The sequence below is a fragment of the Narcine bancroftii genome, chromosome 4, assembly GCF_036971445.1.
Source record: "Narcine bancroftii isolate sNarBan1 chromosome 4, sNarBan1.hap1, whole genome shotgun sequence".
In the NCBI taxonomy this organism is placed as follows: domain Eukaryota; kingdom Metazoa; phylum Chordata; class Chondrichthyes; order Torpediniformes; family Narcinidae; genus Narcine; species Narcine bancroftii.
This window is the reverse complement of record NC_091472.1, coordinates 203,902,680-203,923,189: the sequence shown is the minus strand read 5'-3', so window position 1 is coordinate 203,923,189 and position 20,510 is coordinate 203,902,680. Positions and strand designations below refer to the sequence as shown.

Here is a 20,510-nt window from a genome sequence, read left to right as displayed (position 1 = left end):
ATGAAGGATGACAAGGCCACAATATGGAAAGACAATATTTTGAGGCATTCCCTTCAGCACCAGTGACATTTTGTTTCCACCTCCCACATCAGTTGTCCTACATTTTATCCAAGAGACAATGCAGCTTAATTGCAAGTTAGCAGCACACTTCCTTTCCCATCAGAACCAACCATGAAATCTGTGCAAATTCAAGCAAGAGCTCCAGAGACTTTGGTGTGAGCAGAGTTTGATCTCACAAATGAAAAGCCAGAATTGAGGTCAAATGTGCGACCAGCTATTCCATCTCTTTTTCCCATGGAACGAAAATGGAGCAAATTTCCGAATCTGCAGGTGCTGGTAGTTGGTCATTCTTTATTTGAAAGCATTTCAAGTCTAATAGTTATAGCAATACTCACAATCAGAATGTTACAAAATTTGTTGCTTTACAGAAACATCACAGTGCAAACATTCATATAAACCACCTTACAACAATAAAAATAGTGCACGAAATATCAAAGTAAGGCAGTGTCTTTGGTCCATTGATTATTCAGGAATCTGATGGCAGTGGGAAAGAAGCTGTCCTTGTGCTGTTGAGTGCTCATCTTCAGGCTCCTGTACCTTTTTCCACAATGGTAGCAGAGTAAGAAGGCATGGCCTGGGTGGTGGGGATCCTTGAGGATAAAGGCTGCTTTTTTAGAACACTACCTCTTGTAGATGTCCTCGTTGGAGTGAAGGCTGGTGCCTGTGATGTTGAAGGCCAAGTTAACAACCCTCTGGAGTTTTTTTCTTGTCCTGAGAGTTGGCACCTCCATACCAGGCAGTGATGCAATCAGCCACAATGCTCTCCACAGAACACCTGTAGAAGTTTTGAGATTCTTCGGTGACGTACCGAATCTCCTCAAGCACCTCACAAAGCATGACATTTCGGGACCAAGAACGTTCATGAAATCTGAGAAAGGAAAAGGATCTTTGACTCGAAATGTTAACTCCTGTTGTCTCTTTCCAGACAGGCTGCCTGAACTGCTAAATGTTTCCAGCATCTTGTTTTTATTTCAGATTTCAATCACATGTGGTTCAAATGAAAAACAATACTAGAAAAACTGAACAGGTCAAACAGTGTCCTTAATATAGCAAAGGTAAAAATACATAACTGACTTTTCAGGCTTGAGCCCTTTATCAAGGTCTGGGAAAATATCAGCAGGCATCTGAATAAAAAAAAGTAAGGGGGGGGGTGGTCACAAAAGCAGGAGGTTATAAGTGGAGAAGGGAAGGAGAGAAAAGCAGCAAGCAAGGGGAGGAGGGTGAATAGAGATGGAAGGGTTGAAGAGCTGAGGGAAAGAAGACGGAGGGAAGGGAAGGAAGGGAGTAAAGGAGAGCAGGTTAACAGAAAGTAGAGAATTCGATGTTAATGCCATCCAGCTGGAGAGTGCCAGATGTTAAATCAGGTGTTGTTCCTCCAATTTATGGGTGGTCTTTGTGGGATAGTACATGAGGTCATAGGTGCAGTGCAGATTTACAAGGTTGGTTCCCGGGATGGCAGGATTGACATCTGCTGAAAGGTTAGGAAGACTGGGCTTATATGCAATGGAGTCTAAAAGAATGAGGGGAGACATGATTGAAGTATATAAGATTATCAAGGGGCTAGACAGGGTGAATTCGGATTACACATTCCCAATGTTGGGAGAGACTAGGACTAGAGGGCATAGTTTAAGAATACAAGGAAGGCCCTTTAGGACGGAGATGAGGAGAAATTTCTTTTTACCCAGTGTGGATCTGTGGAATGCTTTGCCGCAGAGGGTGGTAGGGGCAGATTCGCTGGCTATGTTCTTGTGGGCAGGGGAGTTAAGGGTTATGGGAATAAGGCAGGGAATGGATACTGATAAAGAATAATCAGCTATGATCTGAAAAATGGTGGTGCTGGTTCAACGGGCCAATTGGCCTACTCCAGCACCTTCTGTCTATTGTCTATAAATATGTGAGTGGGACACTGGGAGATCCCGGTCACTGTGCAGAGAGCAAAAGTGCTCAGTGAAGCAATCTCCCAGTCTGTTGTAGTTATGCCTCCAGATTTAGATTTCAGATTTATTGTCAGAGTACATACATAACATCACATACAACCCAGAGATTCTTTTTCCTGCAGGCAAGGCAGAATTGCCACTTATTGGTAGTGCTAAAAAACTGTACACAGTGTATACATGTAAACAAATAAAGAATTGTAAACAGATTATAAATGTAAACATAGGTGTATGTGGGGTTGGTATGGAGCAATTTCACCCTTTCCACCAGGGGATGGGTCTTGCTTCTCCTCACGTGCTTCTTGAGAAGGACCAGACCAGGACTAGTGAGCCAGGCTGGGAGTGTAGTCCCTGATGCTGACCTTGTGTCCAATGTAAACATGAGCTCATGAGGAGTAGCATTGCTCGCAGTTCAGAGTAGCGACCGAATTGAGTGGAGCGCGATGGAAGGCCTTTTTGCTTCAAGGCAAGTTTGACAGCCTTACAGATTCTCTTTTTCAACCTGCCCATTTCCCTGGGGTTTGTAACTGATGTGATACCCCTCACCAGCAGGTACTGATGCAGCTCGTTGCTCATGAAGTCTGAGCCCCAGTCGCTATGAATATAGCTGAGATACCAAAACAGGGTGAAAATAGGCCTTCATAACGGACGAGGCAGACGTGCCTGGGCAAGGGATGGCGAACAGGAAGCGGGAGTACTCATTGACGACTGAGAGAAAGTAGGTGTTCCCGCTTGTGGAGGGGAGAGGTCCCTTAAAATCGACGCTGAGTCATTCAAAGGGCCTGGATGATTTAATCAGGTGCGTTTTCGCAGGGCAAAAAAAGTGCAGCTTGCACTCCGTGCAGACTTGGCATGACATGGTCATTTCCTTGGCGGCTTCAATTGAGTAAGGCAAATTGCGGCACTTGACAAAATGAGCCATGTCGGTGACCCCTGGATGTCAGAGCTCATTGTGTATGGTCCGCAGTTGACCAGTGTGTGGAGGCACAGCATCCCCTGGTCAAGGCATCTGGAGTACTGTTAAGGGCCCCAGCCGGTCGGCGATGTCAAAACTGTACGTGAAGAGTTTGATCCTCCACCTCGCAATTTTGTCATTCTTGATTTTGCCCCTCTTGACGTTGCTGAACATGAATGCGACAGAGCGCTGGTTCGTGAGGAGTGTAATTCTTCTAACAGCCAGGTAGCGCCTCCAGTGCCTTACGGCATATACAATAGACTAAGCCTCCTTTTCCACAGATGGGTTCCAGAGCTCGTGGCCTTGACGCATCCGTGAGAATAGGCAACCAGCCTGCTTGCCTGATTGAGAGTAGCGACCAGGGCTACGACCGAAGCATCACTTTCCACTGGAAGATACATTTTCGTCTACCGCATGCATGGCGGCTTTTGCAATGTAACTTCGAAGGTAACTAATAGCTGTCTGGGCTTCGGCTGAAAGGGGGGAAAGTGGTGGCCTTTAAGAGGGGACAAACCTTGTCGGCGTATTGAGGGACCCACTGGGCGTAATATGAAAAATACCCCAGGCATCTCCTCAAAGCCTTTGTGGTTCTGGGGAGGGGAAGCTCTAAAAGGGGGCACATCCTAGCAGGGTCAGGGCCAATGACACCATTCTCCACCACGTAGCCAAGGATAGCCAGTTGTGTAGTCCTGAATACACACTTGTCAGAATTGTAAATGAGATTCAGGACTCTTGCCGCGTGAAGAAAGTTCTGGAAATTGGCATCATGGTCTTCCACTGTGGGGACCACAGATGCTGACATTGTCGAAGTAGGGGAAGGTAGCCTTTAACCCGTACTCGTCCACCACCCTGTCCATCTGCCGCTGGATAATAGACAGCCTTACAGATAATAGACACCCCAATGGTAATACCGAAAGGGACCCTCCAGAACTGATAGCCTCAAATGCTGTGAACAGGCAGACCTCTGAACGGATTGGCAGCTGGTGACAGGCAGCTTTCAGGTCGATAGTTGAATAGACCCGATAGTGCGCGATACCCGAAATGCGAGTGTGTATCAGTGAATTATTTGTCTATAGTCAATCACTGACCTGGACTTGTTTTCCCCCTTTACAACCACCACTTGCCCTCTCCACGGGCTGGTACTGGGTTCAATGATCCCCTCCTCCAGCAGGGGCTGGGTCTCCGACTTTATAAACTCCCTGACTGCCACACTGTACCTCCTGCTCTTTGTGGCGATGAGCTTAGTCAGCAGACAGGTTTGGGAACAGAGGTGGGGGTCGATGTTCAGGGTGGAGAGGCTGCAAGTGGGTCCTGGTTTTGAGGGCCCTCCATTCCAAACTGTTACTGAGGGAAGGGGACCAGAAAACTCCAAGGTCACACTTTTAAGGTGGCACAACAATATCAGAGCACACAATTCATCTACAATGTACATGCGAAATTTACTAAATTCCCCCCCTTCAAATGACAAATGAACTATACAATGTTTCTGAACACGCGCCAAATGGGACTGGGATGCTAGGAAGATTCTTAATTAGGGTACATTTTAAGTCATATTTTTGCACAGTCCGTGAGTCTATGAAACTTTCCATGGAGACGGTGTCAAGCAGACACTTGGTCGAATGTCCGTTTACCTTCACCGTCACCATCAAGTCGCTGAGCTGGCGAGGTCTATTCTGGTCGAGGACCAGCGATGCCAGGTTGCCAGAGACGCCATGTTCTTCCCTCAAGTGGCCCCCTCCATCCTGAGTTGACCCGTGCAGGCAAGATGGTGCTGACCTTGTGGCGCGGCAAGATGGCCGTCATCCTTCCTCCTCTGACAATGATGATGGCGCTGAATTCAAAATCGAGCTGCTGCAAGATGGCCACCGAGCCTTTTCGCGCCGTTTCCGTATGCGGCATGATGCGCAGCAAGTAACCTCGAGCAAGTCTGAGGCAGAGGGCTTGGGACTGGAATCTGATCCATGAGCGGTACAGGCCATAGACTTCCCCGGACCTCCCTTCGCACAGCAGACCCTCGCCCAATGTCCCTTCTTCCCACAGCTGGACCATGCCGAGTCTTTGCCCAGGCAGTGGGCACAGGAGTGCTGTCCCTTGCTGCAGATAAAGCATTCTCGGGCTTGGAAAGCGGCAGCCATTAGAGCAGGGGCCACCATCGAGAGAGCAGCTGGTACTTGGAGGTACTCATCCGAAACTGCAAGTTCGCTGGCATCAAGGTCGTAGTTCTTGAGACTGGCCTGTTCCAGTGATTTGGCCAGCTCAACGTGGCTAGTGAGCTGCTTTCTTCCCGACTCGAGCAGTCATTGCCTCTCATACTTTGAGCAGACCCCTACGACGAGGGTGTCCCGGATCTGTTCATCTTCCTGGACACAGCCCGAAGCAGCCTCATACCTGCACTTCTTAGCCAGTGTCTGCAGATCTAGCAGGTAGTCATCAGTCAACTCTCTGGGCCGATGGCAGCCTAGGGCGAACTGGTGCCTCGCTAGGACCTTGATCGGGGCCTTAAGTGCCTCAACAGTGGCCTTGTACGTCGGGCAGTCTTGGACGACTGCGTACCCCTTTATCCCTACCCTCAAGATGAGTGCCAACCTCCGGAGTTCATCTGTTTGGAAGACATCCCTGGACGCGTTCAGGTAGGCGTGGAAGTAGTATAGCCAATGAGCGAGTATAGCCAATGAGCGAACTCCTCAGCCGTGTCGGGGGACTGGGGGGAGGGTCTATGAACTGCCTACTGGGCTTGAATAACGGCTCCATCCTTGTTTGTAAGTTAATAAATTTATAGCATAGTTAAAGCTCACACTTGACTGGAGGGAAAACTAATGCTTTTATTAGCTTACAACACATGTAGGGTTCATGAACAGGCTTCAGAGGGGTTCTGGGTTTAGGCAGGAAACCAAGATTATATATGGGCCCCCGGGGGAGCAGCCAGGAGATGAGACCAATTGTTAAGACAGCACACTTCTAGTGAATCCCAGTTCACAACCTTGAGGAAGGGCTCATGTCTGAAATGTCACTAATACATGTATACAATGTGTTCAGCTTTTTTTTTGCACTACCAACGTGGCAATTCAGCCTCGCCCACAGAAAAAAAGAATCTCAGGGTTGTATGTGATGTCAAGAATGTACTCTTGACAATAAATCTGAAATCAAATATATCTTTAGCTGTGAGATCGGCAGAGTTCCTCCAGACAATCATTAGGAAGCCATGCAGTGCAGAAGATGAAGCCACAATTGACCAAGGTGTGCTCCTGTTGTGGTCTCCTCGACATCTGAGAGACTGGGAGATCGCTTTGTTGAGCACCTCGGCTCTGTCCGTAGCAATACTCCCAGTGGCCACCCATTTCAATTCCTGATCCCATTCCCTCATCGACACATCTGTCCATGGTATCATGCACTGCCAGACAGTGCCACAAATTGGAGGAACAACACCTCATCTTCCAACTGGGCAGCCTCCAACTGGATGGCATTAATATTGACTTCTTTGACTTTCATTAAAATGCCCCCTTCACTTCTTCCCCCATCACCTTTCCCTACCATTTGTCTTTTTTTCCCCCCCCACACAGCTGCTGTATTCTGAGAAATTATTCCCAAATTCCCAGAATGTAGTCTGTGGAAAAAGATTGGAATGGAAATGAGTGACTCATTCCCATTCCAAATTTTTACATGTGGCACCTAAACTGAACTGCAAGTGATCCACAACAATGGGCTAAGGAATATGATGTAACGGGCAACGTCGACCTACATCCAGCCTACATAAGTACTGCACGCAAGGTACTTAGTCTAAACATGCAGCTATATCCGTACATAGGTTGTTCTGTGTGAACGGCCACTCTGGAAAGTATGTGCAAAAATTGATTACAAAAATAACATTATTTAAATGTAAAAAAACATATCTGCACTCCCTTCCCTGTCTCCTTTCGTACAAAACGGATCAATTCTTACCTCGTCCCTTATATCAACACCTTTTGTTGGTCTCGACTCCTCCCTCATTAAGCCCTTTAAGGTGGACCCTTCGCCTTGCGGCCGGAGCAGATCTTAACTTGTGGACCTCCTTTCAAGTGGCAGCCCTAAAAGGCTGCTACAGCATTAACTGGTCCACCTGAAAAGGCCTATTTACATCCAGAGGCATCATCAGATCTGATGGAGGCTTGGTGACTGGTGCCGCAGTGTCACCCGTCATAAAAATGCAGCATAACAATGACGGTCTCCCATACCCACAATCCCTCACGCAAATGGAACTGCTGTGTTTCCCACAACAGTTCCAGCTGCTTGGGGAATTATGGGTAAGAAACACCGTCATTGCTATGCCGTGTTTTGAGCTTCAGAGTGGCCAGCTGTGTTGTAACAGCCCATACTAGCATCTCCCCGATGTTCGCCCCTGCCCCAAGCGTGGGTGCGGTCAGGCAGCGCCGGGGTGGTGGGGGGTTGCGATCAGGCAGCGCCGGGGTGGTGGGGGGTTGCGGTCAGGCAGCGTCGGGGTGGTGGGGGGTTGCGGTCAGGCAGCGCCGGGGTGGGGTTGCGGTCAGGCAGCGCCAGGGTGGGGTTGCGGTCAGGCAGCGCCAGGGGGGCCGGCAGCGGTCAGGCAGCGCCGGGGGGGGGGGGGGGCCGGCCCCAGGCAACTGCTCACAGCTGCACATTCAGGTGCGTCGGCGGAGCGCGGCACTCCTCCGATGATCCCTCCCAGAGGAGGGTTGGCCTCGACACCCCGGAGGCGCTTCAGGTGAGTGTGCCTTTAGCCACAAGGGGGGAAATGATGCAGCTTTACCCTGGAGTGTTGAGGCCACATGAAAGGGCCGAAAGTTTGGATTCTGCTCTTTCCTTGAAGAAGGGCTCAGGTAATAGATCTTTGATACCCATAGTTGCTGACAGGACCGGCCGAGCTCCTCCAGCATGTCGTCCACAGCCTGTCGTGTTTCATCACACGTCAGGCCTGAGCGCCGTTTCATCCGCGACCACCCTTACCTGGTTTAACAACACATCATAGAACTCTTTCCGTATATCCGACACGAACATAATTCGCCGCCGATAACGTCCAAGCAGCCGCACAACCCGCTCCTCTCAAAGTTGGCGCCAATGCGGCGTGCGCAACGAGCGAGCTGATTGGACGGGACCGCAGACGACAACCGAGCCAACGGACTTGGTTGATTGGACGGAGACTCGACTGTTTGCTCTCCGATTGGATATAGGGCACACCGTGAGGCTTTTCGGATTGGTCACTCTTTCTTCGGATGGAAAGAGCGCCGTCTGATTGGGCGTAATCTGTGACCTATCAAATGACGCGTTAGGGATGAGGGGACGGCGTCGAGAAGAATGCTGATGTCAGGGAACGTGAGGAGACGGCGAGATGTTGGAGGGGATTTGGCGGCTTGGGCAGAAATTGTCGGTCAGCGGCTTTGGTCGGGGCCCTTGGTCGAGAGTGAAGGAAATGCAAAGTGGGGGAAGGCCGCTAGGGCAGTGGTCAGTAGGGGACACAGGTAGAGGGATCGACCACTCTGTGGGGGAGGGAGGGGAGGGAGAGGAGAGGGGAGGAGGGGGGAGGGGAGGAGGTCCGAAAAGCTAGAGGAGCCAAAAACACAATCCATCTTAACTTACTCCTGACAGCTACAGGACAACAAATGACAGCTTCTGCCTCTTGACCTGCTCTGTGTGATATGAACCAGCTTGAGGAACTTAGCTGGTCTTGCAGTGTCCCTCTGAGATAAAGATATATTACTGATGTTTTGGGTCTGAGCTCTTCCTCAAGGAATAAGGCGGCAGAATAAAGACAAGACTGGCAGGGGGAGGAGATCAAACGAACAAAAGGGATACATCGGAGAGACTGCAATAGCATGGATTTCCCAGTGGCCACCCATTTCAATTCTCCAACCCATTCCCTTGTTGACATATCTGTTCATGGCCTTGTGCGCTGCCAGACTATGACCACCCACAAATTGGAGGAACAACACCTCATCTTCTAACTGGCACCATCCAACTGGATGGCATTAACATCGACTTCTCAGGTTTCTGTTTAAACCACCCTTCTATCTCCATATCCTTTACCCCAGCTCTGTCTCTCTTCCTTTATCCCTCTACCACCTTTCTGAGAACCAAAATCAATTCTCTTACCATAATAAAAACACCAAAATGCTGGAGGAACTCAGCCAGTCTTCCCAGTGCCTATAGGAAACAAAGATATATTGCCGGTGTTTCAGGCCTGAGCCCTTCTTCAAAGAATAATCCAGAAGCAGGAAGTTTCAGAATTCAGATAATGCTGGTTGGTGATGGAATCCAGACCAACAGAAGGTGTAAATTGCTTATGATAATGGACGAGGTAAGAATTTATCATGTTTGCAAAAGGACACAGGGAAGGGAGAGACAGAGTTAGGGGAAGGGTGGCAGGTTTTAATGAAAGCCAGAGAAGTCATTGTTAATGCCATCCAGTTGGTGGGTGCACAGTCAGAAAATGAGGTGTTATTCCTCCAATTTGTGAATGGTTTCTCTCTGGCAGTGCATGAGACCATGGACAGTCATGCCAGCAAGGGAATGGGGTGAAGAATTGAAATGGGTGGCCACTGGGAGATCCATGCTATTGCAGTGGACCGAGCCGAGGTGCTCAACAAAGCGATCTCTCGGTCTTCGCCCAGTCTCATGGGAGCACCAGATGCAGTAGACGACCCCTGCAACTTCACTTGGAAAGACAGTTTGGAGCACTGAATGATGGTGAGGGAGGAGGTGTGAGGACAGGTCACAGGGGTAGGTCTCAAGGGGACAATTGGTGGGGAGAAGGGAGATTTTATGAGATTTCCTGCTTCTGGCTGATTCTGATTAACTTGAGGAAGGGTTCAGGCCTGAAACGGCAATATATATAGACAATGGAAAGACCAGTTGAGCCTGCAGCCTTTTATCGAATTAACAACTTTTGTTGGTCTGGACTCTTCCCCTAGCTAGTCTTCAGACTCTTTTATTCTTTTCATATTTATATACATATATAAACAAACATATGTACATGCACACACTCATATGAACATGTATACATAGGCACACATATATATGTGTACACATGCATACACGCATACGTATGTGTGTGTGTATATATGTAATGGAATGACTACCCTCCACTAAACATCAACAACTCTAGTAGAGAGAGTGGAGAACACAAAGTTCTATGAAGTTCACTTAACTAATGAGCTGTCATGGACCTCACTGGTCAGGAAGGCACAACAGCGATTACAGTTCCTGAGAAGACTGAAGCGGGCAAGGCTACCGGCCACCATTATGTTTACCTTCTCTAGGAATTCTATCGTGAGTGTCCTGGCCGGCTGCATCACAGTGTGGTAATGTTGCTGCAGAGAAACAGCCCAGAGGTCAATCCACAGGACCATTAGAGCAGCAGAGAGGATCATTGGAGTCTCTCTCTCTCTCTACTCCCCCTCCCCGCTACATTTGACGCGATCTACCAGGATTGTTGTCTGAAGAGGGCATGCAAAATTATTGAGGACCCCTTCCACCCTAAACACAGCATCTTTCCCCGTTGGGGAAGAGGTATAGGAGAAACAGAGCCAGCACCACCAGGCTGAGGAATAGCTTCTTCCCATGGGCAGTGAAAATGCTGAATGATCAAAGGAACTGCTCACACTCATAATTGGAGACTCTCGTATGAACAAAACAATATTTATTTATACAGATGAAATACTTATCCTGTATATGTATTGTTTGTATGTGTGTGATGTCTGGTTGTATGTTTGCGTGTTTTGCACTGAGGACCAGAGAATGCTGTTTTGTTGGGTTGTTCTTGTGCAATCAGATGACAATAAACTTGATAATTTCAAGTCAGTACAGTGTCTGAATTAGAAGTTCAATCTATGGACACTCAGTGAAACAAGGTGGACTTTTGCTTCATCTTCTCTGGTTGTAAGGAGCGCTGGACACTTTGCTAATGATGAATTTTGTCTGCCTTGCAGTCAACTAAAGGAAAATTCATGTGAAATCACAGTTTTTGTTTTATTGCATGATAATAATCAAATAATCTTGAATTATGGAGAGGATTATTGATGAAAGCAAATGAAGATGTTTGGTCCAATGATTTTGTGCTAAGGAGATAAAATATTACTAAGATTCCTTTATAGTCATGTAATAAAAATAGTGCAGTATTACATGGAATTTGCTTTAGACTGAAGTGCCTCTTACAGTCAAGGAGAACTAAAAGAGTGCCCCCAGAGTCACCATGTGTCCATGGATACACCTTCGGTGCTGCCACAAGCCCTGCAGCCACACAGAGTCCAGTCAAACCATCGGGAGCCCAAGCTCCAGATCTGAACCTTCAACATGATCAGAAAACCTTCAGTGCCCTCAGCACCCTCTCACGTCCCGGTTCTGATTCCCCTTCACCCAGACTCCAGTAGTCCACAGCCTGGTACCAATACCACGACCGCCGTTGCCAGCAACTCTCAGCCTGCACAGGTTCCTTGCCTCAAGTTGCCAACAGCCCGCTCACCGCCTGTGCGTTCTTCAGCCACAGTGGTCACCATCCTGTAGGTCGTCTCCTCTGCTTCCCCGGATTCTGCAACCCCTCATGGTTGCTGCCATCTTGAGTGCAGATCCCACAGTCGCGGAATTTTTAAATAATACCATCAACAGGCCATTTAAAGTCTGGACGGAGCTGATGGTAGTTGACTGCAAATCAGAAAAACTGCATTGCTGGAATTTGAAATAAAAACTGCAAATGCTCATTAAGCAAGTTGACAGGATCTGGGGAGGTGGGAACACTAACTTAATGTTTTAGGTCTGAGACCTTCCCCTTGAACTTTGAAAGTGATTAGCTAGTTTTCTGTTGCAGTCAAGGTGGGAGAGAGAGAAGAGTAATATTTGAAAACCTGTCAGTGTTGCAGAGATAATCCCAATTTTGACAGAAATTACTGATTGTAAAATTAATGAGGGAACAAAGGGATGTTCCTAACAGATGAGCTCAAGTAACCACAAGCTTTTTCCTTTCAAATACCAGCTAGTAGATTAATTTTCCTGATTCACATTTTTTTAAAAACAGTGAAATGTCACATCATTAAAGGTACCAAATCTCACCTCTAGAATGTAATTCTTGTCTGCACGGGGACTGATGCTTTAATTAGAATATTTTACATGGAAAATAATCATGGAAATAATCTTTATTGGGCACACAATAGACTGCTGATGTGCGAATCTGGATGAAACTGCCCTGTAATATTGACAATTATCTTCTCCTGCTTGATCTGATGGGTTCCTCCAGCAGACTGTGTTTTGTTTAATTGCAGGTGGATCTTGTTACTAATCATTTTCACCAGAAGAAAACGGATTTCTCCTCTTCTTTTTTAGTTACAATTACTGATAATTGTTTTGTTAGTAATTATATTGCTTGGACTCACCCCTTCAGTGGTCAAAGGTGTCATCCTTTTAAACAAATATCCTGAGAATATGGAGTTAGTAATCCTGTTCTAAAGCAATTGTATAATTTAAGCTTGCTTTTATCACTTTTTAGAAAAAATAAACACGCAGCACAGTAACAGGCCATTTCAGCCCACAAGTCTGTGCCGCCCAATTTACACGCAATTAACCTACACCCCAGGTACATTTCGAATGTTGGGAGGAAACCGGAGCTCCTGGGAAAAACTCACGCAGACACGGGGAGAATGTATTGTTACACCTCCCCAACAGCAATTGAGAGACGCATAAACAGATGGATTAAGTTTAACTCAAAATTTATTAACAACTGTCAATAATATAAGTATCTCAATAAACTCAACATCCAAACATAAGCCTTTATGACAACTATATGCTAACAATGGATATTTATAGTGAATATGTGAAAGAAATACTCAGACCATTACAGTCTCAGCCCAAATGCCCCAAGTCAGTCTCGTCAAGTAATTCAGTCAAAAGAACAGTTCACAGAATCTGGTCTCCAGGCTTCAATGTCTTAGTTTAGTTGTGCACAGTTGAACATGGAGAGAGGTGACTTATCATGGAGCAGACTTATGACCTTGGCAGGTGAATACTGGAGACTTTCCTTAGTTTCTTGTGTGGTAACAACCACCTTCAGTATTCTCAGAAGGGAGTTTCTCACAGTGACCTCCTAGTCACTAGCATGAAGTCCGCTCCTCCAAAACCCTGCCTTGGGTTATACCAAGTGATTTTTGTGACACCAATTCTCCTTCTCGTAAGGGGACTGGAGAAGCACAGGCCGGACACATGCTCTGGGAATCAGATTGTAAAATCTGTCAGAACTGCGGTGCTGGCACTCTTCAACAGAGCAGTTCAGCCTCCTGCCTTTTTGCTGGTGCTACCAGTGATCACACTGACAGTTTGTTCCTCAATGCACTGGGCATTGTTTAACTGCTGCGGTGCCTGTCTTCAGCACTCCTGATTGAAGGAGAGGGGTGGACAACAGCGGGCGTGCTCTCAGCGAGCCCAGCGGCTTCATCACAAGGCTCTCACGGTTCACACAGCTGTTCAGTTTCCCAGCTCGCTACTCCGGCGCGCCACTCAGCGCGCGCTCCTTTCTCCCACTGCACAGTCAATCACTGGCCCTGGTCAGAAAGAAAACTGTCCATGGTCCATCATAACAGTACAAACTCCTAGACAGTATGGGATTCGAACCCAGGTGCCGATTCCTGGCATTAAATGCTACGCTAACCGTGCCGCCTCTCGCAGTGATTTTACCTTTGTCGATGTCTCGTATAATTGTACTATCAGCATGATGAGATCACAAAGGAATTCAGATGTCACCTAGATGACTCAAACCTTCAGTGAATTGGAAAGTTTCTCATTATTGCCGAAGACTTATGATAAGGTAAATATTCCTCAACACAAGTTATGGAGTCAACAGTGGAAACTGGCCCTTCCACCCAATTTGTCCATGCTGACTAGGTTCTCTATCCATGCTCATCTTACTTGCCTGCATCCGGCCCATAGTGCTCTATAACTATCCTGTCCATGACACTGTCCAAATGTCTTAAACAGTAAAATTGTACCTGCCAATGGCAGCTCATTCCATGTACCCAAAACCCTCTGTGTGAAGAAGATCTCACTCGCCGCTTGCCCCTCTCACCTTAAATCAATGTCCATATAGATTAAAATTCCCCTACCCTGGGAAAAAGACAGTTACTATTTACCTTATCTATGTTCCCTGTGATTTCATAAACTTCTATAAGCTACTCCCTTGGCTTCCTACGCTCCAAGGAGAAAAGTCTCAGCTTATCCAATTTTTCATAATTCAAGCTTGCCTGTCCGATACCATTCTTGTGCACCTCCAGACCCATAATTAGTGAGGACAACTCCACAGTCTTCATCAGTTGCGGAGCACCACAGGACTGTGTTCTTAGCTCCCTTCTCTACTTGCTTTACACCTATGGCTCTGTATGATAACTCCATCTACAAGTTCACTGATGATATACTGTGGTAGTGAGTTGTATGAAATGGGGCAATGAGTCAACATACAGGAGGAGAATGAAAATTTGGCTGAATGCTGCACAAACAACAACATCGCACTCAATGTTACCAAAAATAAGGAGCTAATTGTTGACTTTAAGTAGGGGAAACCAGAGATTATTGGGGGATCAGAGGTGGAGAGGGTGAGCAAATTTAAGTTCCTGGGAATCACTATCTCAGAAGATCTTTCCTGGACCCAACACACTAATAACATCATGAAGAAAGCACCTCAGGAGTTTGCAGAGGTTTGGTATGACATCGTAAACCCTGGGAAATTTCTACAGATGAATGGCGTAAAGTGTGCTGACTGGCTGGATCGGTCTGGTATGGAGACACCAATGCCCCTGAGCGTTAAGCACAGTTCAGGACATCATGAGAAAAACTCTGCCCACTATTGAGTACATATACAGGGAACGCTGCCTTCAGAGGGCAGCAGCAATTATCATGGATCCACACCAGTCAGCAAACAATGGTATAGATGCCATAAGATTCACACCACTAGGTTAAGGAACAGCTGCTTGTCCTCCACCATTGGACTCTACAACAATAAATTCACTCATGAACCACTTTTGACTAGTCCCACTGATCTGTACTCAGTCCATAGACTACCATATCTCTCCCACCCATGTGCCTTAAATGTTAAAATTGAGCCATATCCACCACTTCAGCTGGCAGCTCATTCCACACTCCCCACCACTTTCTGGTGTGAGGAAGTTCCCCCTAACCTTTTTCCCTTTCACTCTTAACCCATGACCTCCGGTTTGTATCTCACCTACTCTCAGTAGCTGATCTACATTTACTCTGTCTATCCCCCCCATAATTTTAAATACCTCTATCAAATATCCTGTGACAGATTATGTTGTGTTTTATATTGTATATAGATATGTTTTTGGGAGATAAAGTGTGGCAGGGTTTTTAGTGTAGGTCACATACAAACACTTCAGAACAGATCTCATTTAAAATACTGGAGCTCTGCTCAAGCTAGTCAGGGCGGTGCTAAGAACCTTTGCAAAAGCTTTGGGGTGGGGGGGGGGTACCTGTAGAGACTTATTAGAGTTTGATCCTGTTTTGATATTTAAAGATAATTAAAAGTAACTATTGTTTAAGTAACCATTTGCCTTGGTGAATTTCTGTTGCTGTTGGGTTTTGGGGTCCTCTGGACTCATAACAATCCCCTCATTCTTCTATGTTCCATGGAATAAAGTCTTAACCCATTTAATCTTTCCCAGTAACTCAGTCCTGAAGTCCGGGCAACATCCTAGTAAATCTTTTCTGTACTCTTTCTATCTTATTGATATCTATCCTGTAGTTGGGTGACCAAAACTGCACACAACACCCACATTTGGCCTCACCGATGTCTTATACAACTTTACCATAACATCCCAACTCATTACTTTGATTTATGAAGGCCAAGATGCAAAAGTTCTCTTCAACTTTTGACACCACTTGCAGGGGATTATGTATTTGTATTCCCAGATCCTTCTGTTCTACCAGTGGATTCCTAAACAATGGAGTCAATCAGAGATTCCACTAAGGACTCTTATTTTGCACATTAGTTATTACTGATTTTTAATGTTTTTTTAATTGTATTGCACGTTGTTTACATTGCTTTTGTTTATATTTCTCTATTGTTTATCTTTCTTTTTCATGAGTACAGTTTACACTACCAATAAGTAGAAAATTCTACCTGGCCCACAGGAAAAAGAATGTTCTCTGACAATAAATCTGATCTTTGAAATGTGCCTTTCAGAAGGGACAGTACTCATGATATCCAGGGCTTGGATCCAAAATTGGCAAAGTGATAAGAAGTGAAGAGTATTTTAAATTTAAACATATAGCACGGTAACAGGCCCATGAATCCGTGCCACCCAATCGACCTACAACACCCGGTGCATTTTGAAGGATGTAATGATGGGAGAGATCAATGCTGGGACCTGTTTATTTTTGTGATGTCTATCAACAACTTGGATGTCAGAGGTTTGTAAATTTACAGACTGGACGAAAAGTTGGTGTTATGGAAAGCAAGGGGAGTTGTTTAATTCTACAGGAGGGTAGAAAGGTGAGTGGAGAGCCGGCAGGTGGAATTTAATCCCGATTTGTTAGACCATCCCTTTACTTCCATAGACGTTTCTTGTTAATCTGAGTTCTTCCAGCAGTTTGGGATTTTTTTGCTCCAAATTTGATAGACTCTCATTTCCTCCGCAAATCAGCCGATGGTTGGGAGGAAAATTGAGGGCATTGGTGGTGACGGAAAACAAGTTATGGGATAATATGTGCGCAATGAGATGGCTCTGAGACCCTTCATTGAGTCGAAGGGTTGAATGGCTTCTATTAGAGTCGCTAGAAAATAAGAGAATAGGCACTACTGTGGGTTCTTATCCGTTCCTTTGGCTCATAGAGCCAAAGTTATGCTAACGTACAGCACCTCCTCACCATTCCCATCCGTCGGGAGGTGGGGCGGGGGGAAACCTTGCACTGCCCAAGGAAAAGCAGACTAAAGGGCCACCGGCACATAGATTGGTCAACGGCGCTTTCCACGAGCCAATCAACAGCGAGGGCTTCCGAGTTTCTGCCGCATTGGTCGCTGTGAAGCAGCCAATGAAGCGCCCGCGAGATGGGTCTAAGCCAATAGAAGCCGGCTCCCTGGTATGGTCGCGGTTCCGGCGGAGCGCGGTGAAGGCAGGGACTGTTTAGTTGGAGTGGTGGGAGCGAGGAATCAGAGGCCAAACTGATTATCGGCGTCTTGCCTCATCGGAAGGGAGGGGGGAAACCGCGCTGAGGCAACCATGGTGAGTTAGCCGTGGCGAGCATGGTGGGATCTGGTGATCAGTGGGGGAGGGGAATTAATGGGATGAGATTTTGTGCTTTGAGACTGCACAATCATTGTTGAACGGTGGGGATGTTGAACTGGTATTTTAGACGGTTCTCAACAAGGCCTCTGATATTGCCTGGGGTTTGGCAGTGCCTTGGAGGTGATAGAGAACTGGCAGGGACTTGATGCCGAAGTATGACAAGCCACCATCATTGATAACTGTGGAAAGAGTTTGTGTGGTCATGCAACTAGGTAACTACTTAATTGCTTTCTTGAAGTTACCTGATATTTATTACCATTTGTGTCACTCCTTGGCTACTGTACATTTTTGCAGTGTACATACAGGTGAGATCCTCTGTTCACCAGACTGCAGGTAGAGTGGTGAAGGCTGGTTAGTAGACTTGGATAAGTTAACAGTGAGGTTCTGGGATAGCTCTTGATGTCATTAGGAAGAATGTTTAACATAAAAATACTTAACCCGTTCAATTGTGTTAGTATTCTTAAAAATCCTCATTTAAACTTGTAACGTGGGGTCACCAGCTTCTTGAAAATCCACTTCTGTTAACTTCCTATCTTTTCACTTTAAACCAAAGGGCCTTTAGTACTCTTGTGTTGTAGCCTCCATCGATCGTGGTTGACCAAGGGCAGGTAAAAGCAGGATAGAGTTGTTATGGAGATCCGTCTGTGACCCATGCAGTGAGAACCCCCCCCCCCCCCCCCATAAATACCAACGACAGGTCCGAAGGAATGATGAAAGTCGATAGTTTGGGGCAAAATTCTATGATGCTGTCTACATTTTGGGTTCAAAATGTTTTCTTAAAAGATGGAGCAAAAGAACAATTTGCTGGAGGCCCTCAGCAGATCAAGTAGCGTCTGTGGAAGAAATAGAATGATTAAAGCTTCAGGCCAAAACATTAGCGAATCTTTTTCTCCCACTGATACTGCTCGATCTGTTGAGTTCCTTCACCAGGTTGTTTTTGTTTGCTCCAGATTCCAACTCTGGCAGCCTCTCTTCCATCCCCTTTGTGAATCAGAGTGTAGTTCCAAGAGTTCGTTATCTAGTTGGATGTAGCTTTTTGAAATGAATGCATTTGAGTGCATCAAGTACATTAAGCTGGAAGGCCATTCATCTCAAAAGTCTGATCATGTTTGTCACCCAGCATTCAATTCTGCTGATAATGTTCCTGTTAAATGACTTGGGACACTAATGAGGTATTGTTTGAAAAACCAGTGGGATAAATGTGATCTCCTCTGGTATAAAACATGAGTTGAGGACAGTGGGTAGGATCATTGTAGTTCTGTAGATGTTTAAGCTTTCCTTAGTAAGATTAATGCTGGAATTATTCCCTGCAATTTCACTGTTTATTTGTAAATTGCTGAGATATTGTAGGCTTGTGTCATGTACTTTGTATCTTAACAAGCAGAAGTATTGCACTTGACTGTGTTTGGGAATTTCCTTTTAAGTTGAAATTACTCCTTCCTCCCTTGATGGTTCAGTCAGTGGTGATTTGATGTTGATAGTTGTTCTTGAATGTCAATGTACATCATTTTAGAAATTGCTTGAATGAGTTAGTCACGCAACTCAAATATTTTGGGTGACCTGACATCGATAGCTTTTTAGGGATGAGAATTTTGACATTTCTTCCACTTTTTTGTATGGATAAATGAGGCTCCTCATTTTGTCCCTATTTCACCTATTTTATTCTCTTTGTTTCGACTTCTCTCAGTGACAGAATTGTTCTAAAATGATTGCCTGTTTTCACCTTAAATGTTAACTTCAAGTGAGCGTATACCATGGAATGCACCCTATCCTTATGAGTTACCTGAAACATGACACTAAAAACACACTGAAATGCTGGAGGAACCCGGCCAGTCTCTTCAGCGTCCATAAAAAGCAAAAGATGTATTGCCAATGTTTTGGGCCTGAGCCCTTCTTCAAACCCTTGAAGAAGGGCTCTGGCCTGAAATGTCGACAATATATATTTTGCTTTTTATGGATACTGAAAAGGCTGGCTGGGTTCCTCCAGCATGCTGGTGTGTTTTTACTATAATCACAGCATCTGCAGACTTTTGTGTTTCACCTGATGTGCTGTCAGCCTGTGATGCTAATCATGTGGCAGCTCAGAATTCCCTGAGATGGGAGGTGGATCTGGATTACTTCTCCCTTCCTGAAGATGATTCAATGTTAGAAGAAGATGAATATAAATACTAAGAGTGTACATTTTAAAACCATTTGACACGTTATTCCAAATCTCTAGAGCAACCCCACGGAGGATTAAACATATTTTACACATGTATTTCTTCATTGTGACAGGTTATAGTTTGCCTGAGATATTATTTTCCTTTCATTCATCTTCTCTTTGTGCTAGACATTCATTAATACAATTTAAAGTATTCCATTGGGCCCACTTTTCCAAAGTTCAGTTCGCTAAATTTTGTACGAACATCTCTTCTGAACATATAACTGAGGAAGGTATCATGTGTTTTGGTTATGCCCTTCTCTTTTTAATTTCTGGCAAGAATATTTTGCACTTTATCATTAGTTCTTGATACTAACTCAATTCCTAGGCCTTTCATTGTTATTTTTGGAGTGAGTGGGCCAATGGATTTAACACCGACTTCTTCACGGTCCCACATAGTGGCTTTTGCTTCCCTCATTGCTAGAAGCGCCATTTTGCAGGGATGGAAAGATGCTGTCCCTCCCACTCATACTCAATGGCTGTAGGATGTGATGGCATGTCTGTCTCTAGAAAAAATTAGATGTTCTATTACTGAAATTAATTTTAATTTTCTTTCACTTTGGGTTTCTTTTCTCAATTATTTTCAAAAACTTGTAGATTAATTATTTTTTTTAATACCCCATTATTATTTAGTGGACTCCTTCCCTTGGTCAGTAGATCTGATAAGATTTCTTGTTTAGAAATTTTTTTTCTTTCTCTCCTTTTCTTCCATTTTAATAATGTACCTTATTTACTGTTATTTGATATTTGTAATTTGATATTATTTTATTAATCATATATACCTATGTAATTTGTGTACATTAAAACTAATAAAAAAGATTGGAAAAAGAAAAGATTTTTTCCCTAATGCTCTTGTGTCTTCTCAATATAGTTCGCCTTCAATATGTTTGACCAGGCAATTCCGCAAGCATTTCGGAATCGGTTCTCAACACAGTACCGCTGCTACTCTGTCTCAATGTTTGCAGGCAGTGATCGATCGGATGTAGAGAAGGGAGGGAAAAGTAAGTGCTTGTAATTTTATCCACATTACATTGCATTGACATGAAAGCAAGTGCCACTTTTCAGCAAGTTCT

General features: G+C 45.3%; 2 protein-coding genes across 8 annotated transcripts in view; one reads left to right on the top strand and one right to left on the bottom strand.

The window, feature by feature from the left end:
* Positions 1-8,038, bottom strand: part of cdc45 (CDC45 cell division cycle 45 homolog (S. cerevisiae)) — a 98,201-nt gene extending 90,163 nt beyond the window's left edge. For 3 of the 6 annotated variants that reach the window (XM_069933679.1, XM_069933677.1, XM_069933682.1), the window contains exon 1: positions 7,909-8,036. In XM_069933679.1, the coding sequence (XP_069789780.1) occupies positions 7,909-7,959 (51 nt within the window). In that variant the 5' untranslated portion in view covers positions 7,960-8,036. Of the gene's footprint in view, positions 1-6,888; positions 7,164-7,908 lie in introns of those variants that run through there. The other 3 variants (XM_069933683.1, XM_069933681.1, XM_069933680.1) reach the window with 3 other exon arrangements.
* A 5,687-nt stretch (positions 8,039-13,725) lies between these two features.
* ufd1l (ubiquitin recognition factor in ER associated degradation 1) overlaps positions 13,726-20,510 on the top strand; it is a 39,175-nt gene continuing 32,390 nt past the window's right edge. Inside the window, exons 1-2 of one of the 2 annotated variants that reach the window (XM_069933687.1) lie at positions 13,726-13,747; positions 20,309-20,438. In XM_069933687.1, the coding sequence (XP_069789788.1) occupies positions 20,321-20,438 (118 nt within the window). In that variant the 5' untranslated portion in view covers positions 13,726-13,747; positions 20,309-20,320. Of the gene's footprint in view, positions 13,748-17,028; positions 17,175-20,308; positions 20,439-20,510 lie in introns of those variants that run through there. The other variant, XM_069933686.1, reaches the window with a different exon arrangement.